The sequence below is a fragment of the Leopardus geoffroyi genome, chromosome A1 (genome assembly GCF_018350155.1).
Source record: "Leopardus geoffroyi isolate Oge1 chromosome A1, O.geoffroyi_Oge1_pat1.0, whole genome shotgun sequence".
Taxonomy (NCBI): Eukaryota; Metazoa; Chordata; class Mammalia; order Carnivora; family Felidae; genus Leopardus; species Leopardus geoffroyi.
In genome coordinates, this window is record NC_059326.1 from 172072443 (window position 1) to 172086633 (window position 14191).

At 37.5% G+C, this 14191-nt stretch overlaps 1 protein-coding gene across 8 annotated transcripts in view; it reads left to right on the forward strand.

Moving 5' to 3' along the window:
• APC (APC regulator of WNT signaling pathway) overlaps window positions 1-14191 on the forward strand; it is a 147510-nt gene that overhangs the window by 47718 nt on the left and 85601 nt on the right. Inside the window, exon 1 of one of the 8 annotated variants that reach the window (XM_045500823.1) lies at window positions 7126-7321. The exons of 6 other annotated variants lie outside the window; for them this stretch is intronic. In XM_045500823.1, coding sequence (XP_045356779.1) covers window positions 7175-7321 — 147 coding nt within the window. In that variant the 5' untranslated portion in view covers window positions 7126-7174. Of the gene's footprint in view, window positions 1-7125; window positions 7322-14191 lie in introns of those variants that run through there. One more of the 8 variants, XM_045500843.1, reaches the window with a different exon arrangement.

The following is a 14191-nucleotide window of genomic DNA, read 5'->3' on the forward strand; positions in this document are numbered from 1 at the left end:
CTTTAATCCATTTTGAGTTGATTTTTGTGTGTGGTGCAAAATAGGGCATTCTTTGGCATGTGGCTGTCCAGTTTTGCCAGCACCATTTGTTAAAGGTACTGTCCTTTTCCCATTTTATATTCTTGGCTCCTTTGTTATAAATCAACTGACCATATACACATTTTTTCCTATTCTGTTCCATTGATCTATGTGTCTTTTCTTTGTCTTTGTTTTGTTTTGTTTTTTGTTTTTTTAAGGTAATCTCTATATCCAACATGGGGCTAGAACTCACAACCCTGAGATCAAGAGTTGTATGCTCTACTGACTGAGCCAGCCAGGCATCCCTGTGTCTTTTTTTATGCCAAAAGCAAACTGTTGTCATTATTATAGCTTTGCAACATAGTTTGAAATCAGGAAGTGTGGTGCCTCCAGCTTTGTTCTGTCTCAGGATTGCTTTGACTACTCAGGGTCTTTTGTGGTTTTACTCAAATATTAGGATTATTCTGTTTGTTTGAAAAATGCCACTGGAATTTTGATGGGGATTGTGTTAAATCTGTAGATTGCTTGGGTAGTGTGGACATTTTAACAATATTAATTCTTCCATTCTATAAACATGGAGTGTCTGCATTTGCTTGTGTCTTTAATATCTTTCATCAGTATCTTATTGTTTTCAGTGTACAGATCTTTCATCTGTTTGGTTAAATTTATTCCTAAGTATTTTATCCCTTTTTATGCACTTGTATATCCGACATAATTTTAATTCTCTTTAACTGTAACATAAGTATAATGAACCAAACATTTGTTTCAATCATTGAGGCTGTTTGTTAACATTTCCCTAGTGTGAACAATACTGAGTGTCTTTGAATATAATTCTTTGTGCATGTATCTGTATGTAGGATAATTTCTTTTAACTGGGCTTACTTCAGTATGAGCATTTTAAACAGTATTTAAGGACTTTTGAAAATGTTGCTTATTTTCATGTATCCTTACTGACCCACAATATTATTTTAAGTTTCACCTATTGAATAAGATAGGTGAAAATGATATTCTTGCTTTTATTTCTTTGCTTCCTTAATGTAGTAGAACATTTTCTGTATATTTATTGGTTCTACATATTTTTTCTCATCTTAACTGCTAATATAGGCCTAGAGAGCTTTTTGACAGGAAGAAGTTTTTTCTTCTCTAAGCAGATGCCTCAAGCTGTATAGCACTCTAAATGAAAAGGCATTTCAAAATGGCCTCCCTCCCATAGTGCAGTGGGAACTTTGGCAGCTGAAGCTAGGAAACTGCTTCGTACTTAATCCTGGCAGCACATACTAATGCCTGGGCTTCATTCTTAGAGATTCTGATTTAATGGTGTTTGAAAACTTCTTGAAGCTCCTAAAGTGATTCTTAGTGTGCAGCCACCCAACCTTAAAAATTTGGTCCCAAGGCTGCATCGCATTTTTCCCATCTACAGGGCCCAGGGTTTTTATTTAAAGCATTCTGTTTCCTCTTAGAAAGTTATTTTGCAATAATATTCATTATTCAGTATTTGTTCTACTTTTATTCCATGAGAGCATCTGCATTGGATACCTTTGGAGATCAATCTTATTTATTTATTTTTAAATGTTTATTTATTTTGAGAGAGAGAGAGAGAGAGAGACAGCACCAGTAGGGGAGGGGCAGAGGGAGAGAGGAGAGAGAGAATCCCAGGCAGGCTTCACTCTGTCAGCATAGACCCTGATGTGGGACTTGAACTCACGAAACCATGAGATCATGACCTGAGTCAACATCAAGAGTCAGACGCTTAACCAACTGAGCCACCCAGGCACCCCTGGAGATTAATTTTGAATCATTCCTTACACTAATATTTAATAAGTACCTATAATGCACAAAATATTGTGCTACACACCATGAAACATGCTAGATAAAATCAAGTATGGCTCTTCCCTCAAGATTATTATAGTCATGGAGCGCCTGGGTGGCTCAATCAGTTAAGCGGCCGACTTTGGCTCAGGTCATGATCTCACATCTCGTGGGTTCAGGCCTCATGTCGGGCTCTGTGCTGACAGTTCAGAGACTGGAGCCTGCTTCAGATTTTGTGTCTCCCTCTTTCTCTGCCCCTCCCCTGCTTGCATTCTCTCTCAAAAATAAACAAACACTAAACAAAATTTTTTAAGATTATTATAGTCAGGAATAGGAAAGGAAATGTGCACACAAAGGTACAAAATGCGTTTGTGCCATAAAAGAGGTAGTAACAATGGAGAGAAGAGGAGGGTGAATTGATTCAAGATGGGATGGTAGATTACTTCATGGAAACGTATGTTGAAGATGAACTTTGATTTGGACCAATAGAGCAATTAGTAATCCTTTACTTTAAAAAAGTATTTTGGGGGCGCCTGGGTGGCGCAGTCGGTTAAGCATCCGACTTCAGCCAGGTCACGATCTCGCGGTCCGTGAGTTCGAGCCCCGCGTCAGGTTCTGGGCTGATGGCTCAGAGCCTGGAGCCTGTTTCCGATTCTGTGTCTCCCTCTCTCTCTGCCCCTCCCCCGTTCATGCTCTGTCTCTCTCTGTCCCAAAAATAAATAAACGTTGAAAAAATAAAAATAAAAAAAAGGATTTTGTAGTTTATAAAATCTGTCCAAAATTACCCATTTAATCCTTAAATGGTTCTATAAAATAGTTTAATTGGACTATTATTAGGATGCAGGTTCTGAAATAAAGTTAAGCTGTAGTGTGATAGGCAGAATAATGATGTGACAAAGGGGAATTAAGGTTGCAGATGGAATAGTTGATAATGAGGTAACCTGAAAATAGGGAGATTATCCTGGATTGCTGAGGTGGACCTATTTAAGGGTCCTTGAGATGAATCTTTAAAAGTGTAAGAGGGAATGGGCCCCTGGGTGGCTCAGTCAATGAAGCATCCATCTTTGGCTGAGGTCATGGTATCGCAGTTCATGAGTTTGAGCCCCCCTTTGGGCTCTGTGCTGACCACTCAGAGCCTGGAGCCTGCTTCAGATTCTGTGTCTCCCTCTCTCTCTGTTCATCCCCGGCTTGTTCATTCTCTCTCTCTCTCTTCCTCTCCCTCTCTCCCTCTCCCTCTCTCTCCCTCTCCCTCTCTCTTTCTCTCTCAAAAATAAAGATTTAAAAAAATTTTTTTTTAAATTATAATAAAAGTGTAAGAGGGAAGTAGAACAAGAGCCAAAGAAAGAGATGATGACAACAGAAGCAAGATCAGAGTGCTGCAAATTGAAGACTCCACTGTTGCTAGCTTTGAAGATGAAGGAAGGAGGCCTTGAACCAAGGAATTTGGTCTCTAGATGCTGGAAAGGACAAGAAAACAAATTCTCCCTTAGGGCCTCCAGAAAGGAATGCAGCCCTGTAGATACCTTGATTTTAGCTTAGAATGAGACCCATTTCGGACTTCTGAACAGCAAAACTGTGAGATAATAAATTTTGTTGTTTTAAGCCATGGCCTTTGTGGTAATTTGTTATGGCAGGCATAGGAAATTTAATACAAGTAGAAGACTATCAGTGTAGGAAAACTAATGAATTGATATGCCATTCAGGGCACTCCATGATTAAACTCCAAACTGACTCAGTTCCACTGTCAGTAGAAACTGTCATGGTAGAAAGCCATGAAATATTCTTTGAGCAGGGGTATAAAAAACTGTTTTGGTGTTTGCCAGTTAAAGAGAAGAAAGACTGGAGGTAGAAAAACTACTTAAGCTTGTAATGTTGGTGCTAGGCAGTTTCTTTTGGAAACTTTTGCCTCTTGAGGCAGATTAAGTCTGGCTTGTAGAAGACTATGATTATATCTTCCATTTAGTTTGTACATCACTAAAAATCCCATTGCCATTGCAGCAGTTCAGCTCCTTCCCAGATTCTGTGAAAAATATAGAAAATATGGGAGAAGTGATCTTCATAGCCAATATGGCCTATGAGATTGGTCTCATTTTATTCTCTTTCACTTTGTCTTGCTATAACCCAATATAAATCTAAAGACCAGAGGTTTCTAAATGAATATCAGCTTTATTTGATGGCTTATCATCTGGAGAACTTAGATTTACACTAGCATGTGCTTTTTCAATACATAATTATTATTTTTAAAGAAACTTGGTATCTTCATAGGCATAAATCTATTTCACTATAAAGTATAGAAGTCTCCCAGTAAAAAGAAAGTTAAATATTAACAAAGCATAAGAGTCCATTAAGATAACTGAAAGGAGCTCGAATTTTAACTCCTTCTATACTAGTTAATAATGTTGCCCATATTCTTATCAGTTTTTGAAGTCACAAGTCTTAAAATTAGCCCAAACATGTCTATGTTAAAATGGAATGCAATATTTAAGACATTAAAAATCCTATTCGTGGGGCTCCTGGGTGGCTTAGTCGGTTAAGTGTCCAACTTCAGCTCAGGTCATGATTGCACAGTCCATGAGTTCGAGCCCTGCGTCAGGCTCTGTGCTGACAGCTCAGAGCCTGGAACCTGCTTCAGATTCTGTGTCTCCCTCTCTCTCTCTGCCCCTCCCCTGCTCATGCTCTGTCTCTCTCTGTCTCAAAAATAAATAAAAACATTAAAAAAAATTTTTTTTTAATCCTATTCATTGTATTTAGTCATTAGTTTTTTTAAGCTGCAGAAGGTTCAGAAGGTTTTCTGAAATATGTGTTCAGGGGCGCCTGGGTGGCGCAGTCGGTTGGGCGTCCGACTTCAGCCAGGTCACAATCTCGTGGTCCGTGAGTTCGAGCCCCGCGTCGGGCTCTGGGCTGATGGCTCAGAGCCTGGAGCCTGTTTCCGATTCTGTGTCTCCCTCTCTCTCTGCCCCTCCCCTGTTCATGCTCTGTCTCTCTCTGTCCCAAAAATAAAATAAACGTTGAAAAAAAAATTTGAAATATGTGTTCATATTTATAGTATTTACTTACTAACATTTACTAAAAACAGTCAAATTTGATCATAAATGAACAGATATAAATGAACCAGATATTGAAAACCATGTTTTGTGAGTACAAACACGTTAATAGCCTTAACATACAATTTGTTGTTAGTATTTAACTTTAATCAGAACATATTTTTAGTGCAAACATATGTATGTAGTGTAAATGCTAACATTTTTATTTAAATAGGGATGGCAGGAGCTGTATTCTGAGATACATGCAAACTGGTAGCACAAATTAATGTTTCACTGACATTATTGTAAAATGTGAAGTTTTTACATTGGCTTGCTTTTAGATTTAAATTATCATGAATATTGAACATGTAATGGTCAGAACTTTCTTCAGAATTTTGTCATTTGAATCTCTGACTTCTGCAATACATAACAGTAAAAATTTAGACAAATGTTTTGGCTACAAACTGATTTACTCAATAAGAGCTTGAATCATAGTCTGAGTCAAGAGTAATAGAATTGTTTCTTAAGATACTAAGAAGTTATTTTTAGAAGCTTCTAAAATGTATTCTTTGTTTTGAAGGGTACTTTTTCTTTCCAGAAGTTTAGGCCTTATGAGGAATTATCTATTCTGGATTTGTCACAAATACTCAATGACTGTATAAATAATTAAGTCTTGTTCAGTGAATCATGCACTTTCGGTAAGAGATTGAAAGCCTTTTGTAAAACTAAGTCATCCTGACGAAAGGGATATTTTAGATAGAATCAAATTGATTCACATGTTTCCTTTATTTCAAATATGAAGAGAAATTATTTCTAAATATATTTAAACTTGTAATATATAATTTTGTAATTACTAGTAATATGTGGTCAGTGTTCATGTGTTCATCCAACAATATTTAGAGGGTATTATTTGCCATATATATATATATATATATGTGTATATATATATATATATATGGCATTATATATGGCATATACAGATATGGTGTGTATATATTATATATTTGCTATATATGTATGTATATATACATATGTATATACATGTATGGCATTATAAGATAAAGAGAAAAATATTCAAAAGCACAAAGGAAAAAGAAATAACTCCATAACCCCACTTTCCAAGGATGACCACTGTGAACAGTGGTTGTGTGTCTATGAGCATTTTGCTGTATCTATTATTTTTCTAATTCATACAATTTTTAATAAAATGGAAATGCTCCAAATATGCTGTTTAATAGCTTGCTGCTTTTGATGCTGTTGATTTGAAAAACTAAGAAAAGATGATAGTAAATAACATTTCATTTAAAAATCTGAAGTTAAATATCCTTTGAAATATATCATGGAAATTGGTTTCCTCCCCCCATTTAAACCAAAATTTAAATCTACTTTAAATTCTTGGCAATTTGAATTTGTCCTTCGAACTTTTGAACTTCTAAAAATAAGTAATTTAAGCTTCACTTGGTTCGATTTAAATGAAATATAGAAGGGGCGCCTGGGTGGCTCAGTCGGTTGAGCGTCTGACTTCGGCTCAGGTCATGATCTCAAGGTTTGTGGGTTCAGCCCTGCATTGGGCTCTGTGCTGACAGCTCAGAGCCTGGAGCCTGCTTTGGATTCTGTGTCTCATTCTCCCTCTGCCCCTCCCCCACTTGTGCTCTGTCTCTCAAAAATACATAAAAATGTAAAAAAAAAAATTTTTTTCTAAATGAAATATAGAATTTCCACTCAGGTTAGTAGAAGCTAACAGCACTTAACTGTGTCAGGGACTGCTGTAAATACTGCATCATGTATATACTTCTCCCATTTTGTAGGGAAAATTGAAACACTAAGCCTTTAAGTGACTATAGTCCACCCATCTAGTAAGTGGCAGGAGCAGATTCATTCCGGACCCTGTAACTCCATGATTGATCTCAACCACTCTATGCTGCCATCATAGCTTTTGTAGTAACTGTATTTTTAACAAATCACAAGTGACTTGTAATGTGAAGTGATTCATTGTAATATATTTAATAGAATTTTTTTTCTCTGTGCTGCAAGTAATGTAAATCTTAGCAAATGAGATGTAATTTATTATTCACCCACCTACCTCCAGCATCTCATGCTAATCTTTCTGCCCTGTGAACCTCCCCCACCCCAACCTATTATGCTAGTCAGCTTCCTTGGCTTCTGTGGGTTGCCGGGTAAAGGCGCGATATGGGCGCACCCACCAGCACTAGGTGCGGGCTAGGGCTCGGCTGCCGGGCAGTGGGGCGGGGCTTGGTGCCCTACTGCGGAGTGCGGAGTGCGGGTCTGGAAACCGAGCGTGAAGCAGCTGTGTAATCCTCTGGATGCGGACCAGGGCGCTCCTCATTCCCGTCGGGGACCTGCTGATTGGCTGGGCGTGGGCTCACGTGACCGACATGTGGCTGTATTGGCGCAGCCCGCCTGGGTGTCACTGGAGACGGAATGGAGGTGCTGCTGGGCTCGGAAATGGGGTAAGTGCTGGAGCCACGATAGCCTTGCTTGCTGCGGAGGGAGGGGGACGCGGTTTTCCCTCGCACTGTCTGAAACCGGTGGCCTTTCCTTGGCACAGGGTCTATTGCCACATGCCAAGCCAGGAGGCAGGGGCGTCTCCCCCCTTCCCCCCACTGCAGCACAGGAGATGGATTTCCTGTGCTTCTGATCCTGGGTTTTTGACAGAAGAGGAAGAAGGGGGGAGGGGTAGGAGTCTTAAGGGGAGTCTGGTGAGAAAGCTGTTTTTGAAGCTAGAGGAGGTTTTGTTTTTATAATGCCTGTTGACAGAGTGCAATAACAGTATCTAAGGAAACGGGTAGAGGACAACAAAGAATGGAACATATTCATGGCGAGGAGCAAAAGCTCTAGCCCATTGAAAGGCTTTTTTTCCTCCCTGGCCACAAGGACATATGCAGTGGTAGCCAAGAGAGGGGATACAAAGCTGCTGCTGATGGCTGATGTGAATCTAGTGGACAGGGCTACTTCAGAGAGGAGGAAGGGGAGGAGGCAGATACTGCAGAGCTTGAGTGATGGTTTTGGTTGATTGGAGAAATTTTGGTCACCAAAGTGCCTGCTTTTGCAACACATCTAAATGAACAGTAGTCTCTGAATAGGGTGGCAAAAAGATCCCAGTGTCTTTGTTAGTTACAAGTCGAAATGGTAGTGGCATTTTGTAGATGACTGCAGCAGTGCTCTTCTCCCTCTGTTAGACTGAAAAGACAACTGCAGAGGAATAAGAAACCTTGCAGCAATGCTGGTGGTAGAACTCCTTTTACAAGAAGCCATAGTTTATAATTGTAAACTGAATAGGAGAAAAAAAAAATACTTAATTTTTTAAAGTAGGAAAAATACCAGGCTGTGAATGTTCTGGCAGTGGGATGTATCAGACACTTGATTCTACATCATAGAAGAGATGTTCAAATTCTTTCCTTTAACGTAAATCCTATAGGAAATGTTAATAAATTATGTATGAAGCAGTGTGGCTCTTTTCCTTTGTTAGTGTAGCTTTATGCCATCAACTAGGTTGTTCGAGAATAAATCACTCTAATGTGAATTACTTTATGAAAAATTAGTGATAAATTTTTCATAGGCTTAAGATTTAAGATCTGTATTAAGTAATTTTATATTACTTTTGGTTACTTTTAGATATTATTGAATAAACTCCAAAGGCAGATATTTTAAATTAAAGCACCAAGGTTTTTCTTTTAGATTTATTTGTTTAGTAAACACTCATAAGATATACTCTTGATACAGAGTGTTTTCATTGCACTTATTTTTTTCTTGCTAAAAACATGTTTTCAGATTGAATATGATTTTAATTACCTATCTTTATGCATATTATGACAGCCAGCCTGCCACACCTCCCTACTCCCTGAACTGGATGGCATTGGCTTTGTAAAGCCCTCGAGGATCAGGGACAGTGTCTCTTAAATAGTGCTTATGTGGTAGAAAGTCTTCTGAGAACCTGTAATTTTGTTTTAGTAATTTTTTTCAACATATTAAGGAATTGGACTTGAATAAATTAGACTATGTAAAATTTTCACTGATAAATTAAAGCAATTTTGTTCTTTATTTAAACAATTATTTCTGCTTTAAGAATTATTTGATCTTGTATATCAGGGTTAATAGTCCTTAAGATCTCTTTTAAATCTGATGGAAACTGCAGCTAGAATTAAAGATGTCACATTAAAGTTGCAAATGAAATTTACTAGCTAATACCAGTCATTTCTTTGAACCTCAGTTAGCATAGTCTTTGGGAGTTTATGATTATCTTGTTTTACTATTTAAATACCTCGGTGTAGCATTATTTTTATTTTAAAGTGTTAAGAGTATTCTTAACTATGTTGTGACTTTATCCAAGGTCATGTATTGTAAAAGGATATAAAGGGCATAGGTCTATAAAATATTTCATAATATCTCTTACTACATAATAAACAGAATAGTATGTCATAGAAATTATTTGAAAAGTAATATGTCATTGACAAATTATTCATTAAATGAAAAATAAATCTTACTTGGTTTTGAGTTTCTAACCATGATAGAAGAATGCTTTGTAAAATATCTGCTAGCTAAGCAAATGGAGAGACAGCAGTTTTCATAATGACATTCATAACATCCTTTTTTTTTTTTTAAAGAGCATCTCATTAATCATATGCACACTTTTAAATAGAATAACGTTAAATTTTAGTACTTTCTGGAATTAAATAACTAAATTAAGAAAAGTTGATTTCTTTCCTCTTGTGGTGTGAAATACCTAACATAAGACTGAACTGTTGATTTTTGTGGTCTTTGAAATTGAACTTTAAGGAATTGAAAAGTTAAATATTCATAAATATGCCCGAGAACTGAATCAAAAGCTATTTATTGACGCTGTGTGGATTTTTGTCCTATCATTTTTCTCTATTTTTTAGTGTCATTAATTACACATAATTTAACCAGTCTTTTTATATTAAATGTTATCCTTAATTTCTTAATTTTGACCTTCCCCCTTCCCGCTCCCCTTTCGTTCTTTCTTTCTTTCTTTCTTTCTTTCCAATCTGAGTGGAATATTACTTAGCCCACAAGATGAGATAGAGCACTTTGATATAGAGAAGATGAATAGTACTCAAGGGAGTACATTTACTACATATTTGAGTACCTACTAAAATGCCAGACCTGTAAAATGTGCTGGAGAATCAAATAAAACATGGAAACTTATCTCCAAAAAAGAGAACTAAGTGAAATGTCATTACTAGTTAAAGACTGATTGCTTTGGCTACTCCTAGGATCTTTAAGGGTTTATATCACCTAAAGTATCTTCTAATTTAGAGAAATTGGTAGTTTGTGATTTGAAACACCATGCTTTATAAAATCTGATTGGAATCACAGATGATTCTGAAAAGTAAATTAATTTCAAATATTAAGTGTCTTGACTATAAAGTGAGAAGTTTGGATGAAATGATTTCTAGATCTTCTAGTTCTAATAGTCAATAATCTGTGGTTCTTGATTTCTGTCGGGTCAGCTTCTAGAAGGAAAGGTACACCAGCTCTTGTTTTGGTATAGGTGGCTTCTCACATATTATGTAAAAGATACGTTCTCAAAAATTATTTTTTGTAAATCAAATCATGACATCATCAATCCATATAGGGCAAGCCTTATCCCCTTTACTCCCACACCCTACACCCACTCCCTTTTTACGCACTCATTCAAATGTGTTCTTAAACATGCATCAGTTCTTGTGAAATAGTTAGCATGTGTCGTAACTCCCTAACTTTTTAAGGCTGAATAATATTGTATGTATACCACATTTTGTGTATCCATTCAACTGTGGGTGGACTCGGTTTTCTTCCATCTTCAGGTATTGTGAATAATGTTGCTGGGAAGGTGGGTGTACAAATAATCTCTGAGTCCCTGCTTTCATTCCTTTGGGGTATGTGCCCAAATTTGTTTTTTAATTTACATAATTTTTGAACATTTTTAATTCAATACTGTTTTTAAGATCTACATATCTTATTTTATGTCTGTGTAGTTTTTTTGTGCTAACTCTTCTGTATAGTGTTATGTAGTATCTATCATTAGTCCTCTGGGAGGGTCCTAGGTTTTTTCCAAATCTCTTTTTACTACACACACTGCTACATTGTACATCCTACTACATGACTCTTTATAGACTATGTTACTTTCATACTGCATAAAAAGTTACTGCAAATCTTAATGGCTTAAACAGCAAATATTTATTATTTTAGAGTTTCTGTGGAGCAGAAATTCAAAGTGTAGTCTGGCTTACAATCTCATGAAGTTGCGGTCAAGATGTCAGCCAGGGCTACAGTCATCTGAAGGTTTGACTCAACTGGAGAATCCACTTCCAAGATGGATCTCACATAGCCTGTTTCTCTTGACTTTTGGCAAGAGGCCTCAGTTCTTTGCCATAGGCCTCTCCATGGAGCAGCTTGAGTATCTTCTTGACAGGGCAGCTGGCTTTTTCCCTTGATCCCAGAAAGAAAGATCAAGAAGTAAGCCATCTAAGACATAGTTTCAAAAGTCACACCGCTACCATATTTTCTTTATTAGAAGTGAGTCATTAAGTCTAGCTCACACAAGGGAAGATAAATTAAGCTCTACCTTTTGAAGGAATAGGGTCAAAGAAATTGTAGATATGTTTTAAACTACATGGCCAATGAGAAATTTCAGTGGAATTTATTCCTAGGAGAGGGATCTCTGGATCATAGGGCATTTTTTCCTATTGCTGTTGTAACAAATTACCACAAATTTGGTGGTTTGAGACCACACATTTATTATCTTACAGCCCTAGAGGACAGAAGCCTAAAATGGTTTTCACTGGTTCAAAATTAAAATAGCAGCAGTACTGCATTTCTTCCAGAGGCTACAGGGGAGAATCCATTTCCTTTTTTTCTAGCTTCTAGAGGCCACCTCTATTGGCTTGTAGCCCCTTCTTCTGTCTTCATTGTCAGCAGCATATTAAATCTCTCTCTGACTCTGACCCTTTGTTTCTGTTGTCACATATGCTTTTCTGACTCTGACCCTTCTGTCCCCTTAGAAGAGCCCTTGTGATTACCTTAGGTCCACCTATATAATTCAGGAAAATCTCCCCATGTCAAGATCCTTAACTTAATCATATCAAAGTCCCTTAAGCTATGTAAAGTAACACGTTCATGGGTTTCAGGGATTAGGATGTGGACATCTTCGTGGGGCCATTGTTCTGTCTACTGTAGGCATATATACACACAGTTCTTTATTTTTTTTTAAGCTGAAGTTTTGTAGTTTTTGTTTTTAAGTTAGTTATACTTTTGGGAATGAAGGTTACTTTTTTAGGTAAATTCAGATTTTCGAGTACCAGATTTGTTTAAAGTATAGGGTATAACGTCACTCATATGGTAAATAACATTGAAGAGTATTGAAATAATATTCCACCAACTACTTTTAGATTTTTGGTTTTATTATCACTTAATCTATGTCAGTATATCACCTACTTCTGATATGGTTTATAATAGAAATGTTAAAGCAACATGGCCTCCTACCTTTTAGGCTTGTTATCATACCATTTCTGTAGCTACTCTGTCCAAACCTCTTCTTCCTCACAGTATGAAGTCACCCAACCACAATGTGGTTCCAGACCATATTTATGCTCTTACTTCCCTCGTTTCCCTGATTCCTCTACACTGGATTTCAGCTAAATTAAATTGCTATCTATTTTCCCAAATATACATCATTTTTCTAACCTCTGAACTTTGATCATGCTGTTCCTTTTTCTGAAATACTAATCTCTTACCTTTATGTTTGTTACTATTTATGCCATCTTTCAAGTCCCTTCTTAAATGGCTTTTGCATTCTCAATGTTTTTCCTAATTTTCTCAGCAAGGTATTACTTCCATAGCATTCTATCAAATGTTTTTTAATACAAATTTGTATTTTTCTTTCTATTTTTTTTTATTTTTTGAGAGAGAGAAAGCGTGGAAGGGGCGTGCAAAGGGAGAGGGAGAGAGAATCTTACGCAGGCTCCATGCTCAGCACGGAGTCGGATGCAAGTTCTCAATATCATGATCATGATGTTATGACCTCAGCCAAAATCAAGAGTTAGATGCTCAACCACCTGAGCCACACAGGAGCCCTATATTTGCCCTCGGATTGTAAATAGTTTGCATCTTAGCCTGGTTCCCCTGTAAGTCAGAATCTTGAAACAAGGCCTTGGATGAAGTACTTTTTTTAGGAAGTGATTCTAGGAATAGAGGGCTAGAAAGAGTTAAGTGAAAAGGGACAGCCAGAATAAGTATAGGTTCTCAAGTCAGTTGTCACTTTGGAAAACTGTGGCTTGATCTGTCAGGACTTTCTGAGGAACCACATAGAATTAATTATCCAACCATAAAAAGAGTGTATATACTAGCTTCCATTCCCCTTTAGTCAAGGATTGCCTCATCAAACATTCATTCTTTTATCGGTTGTACATGTATGAATGTCGGGGACCCATGCTGGAGTGTCTCTAGGACAGAAAGCAAAAGATACCCGGTATAGCTAATGTACAGTCAGTTTACATCTGAAGTTAAAGGCAACCAAGAGAATGTAAGGTGGTACACAAACATCTGATACATTTGTATACTCACCTGATTTACCCATGCTGCTAGAATATTGCTCCTTTGCTAGATAATAAGATACTTGAGAATAAGGAATGTTTCAACTTACCTTTCCCCTTGCATTGGTCTCATAAGGCTCTTGTGACATCACAAACCGCGAGATCATGACCCCAGCCAAAGTTGGACATCTAACCAACTGAGCCACCCAGGCGCCCCCATCATCTTACAATTTTAATGGAAAAGTCATCTTAGACATTCTTTGAACTTGTATCCTCTTTTTCTCTTCCTTGCTCTCCGTGGCTGATAAAGCACTGCTTCAGTTTATTCCTGCTTGTTATTTGTCTTTTTGTGGCTGTCACAGAATAAAGCATTTGGGAATTAACAAAAGCTAAGTATTCGAGAGGTGGCTGGGTGGCTCAGTCAGTTGAATGTCTGACTCTTATTTTGGCTCAGGTCGTGATCTTGTGGTCCTGAGGTTGAACCCCGCATCAAGCTCTGCACTGAGCATGGAGCCTGCTTACGATTCTCTGTCACTCTCCCTCTGCCTCTCTCCCCCGTTCATGCTCGCTCTCTCTCTCTCTCTCTCTCTCTCCTAAAAACAACAAAATCTGTCTAAGTGTTCAATAATAAACTTTGTCTTAAAGGTGGAGAAAACAAAACTCATCAAAAACTCAGCAGCAGCAGAAAGACTCATTATTGGCTGGAGAGGACAGGAAGATTTTATGTTAAGGCAACAGAACTATGCCTTAAACGATGGAGATACTGCAAAGCAGAGGAAAAAAGGA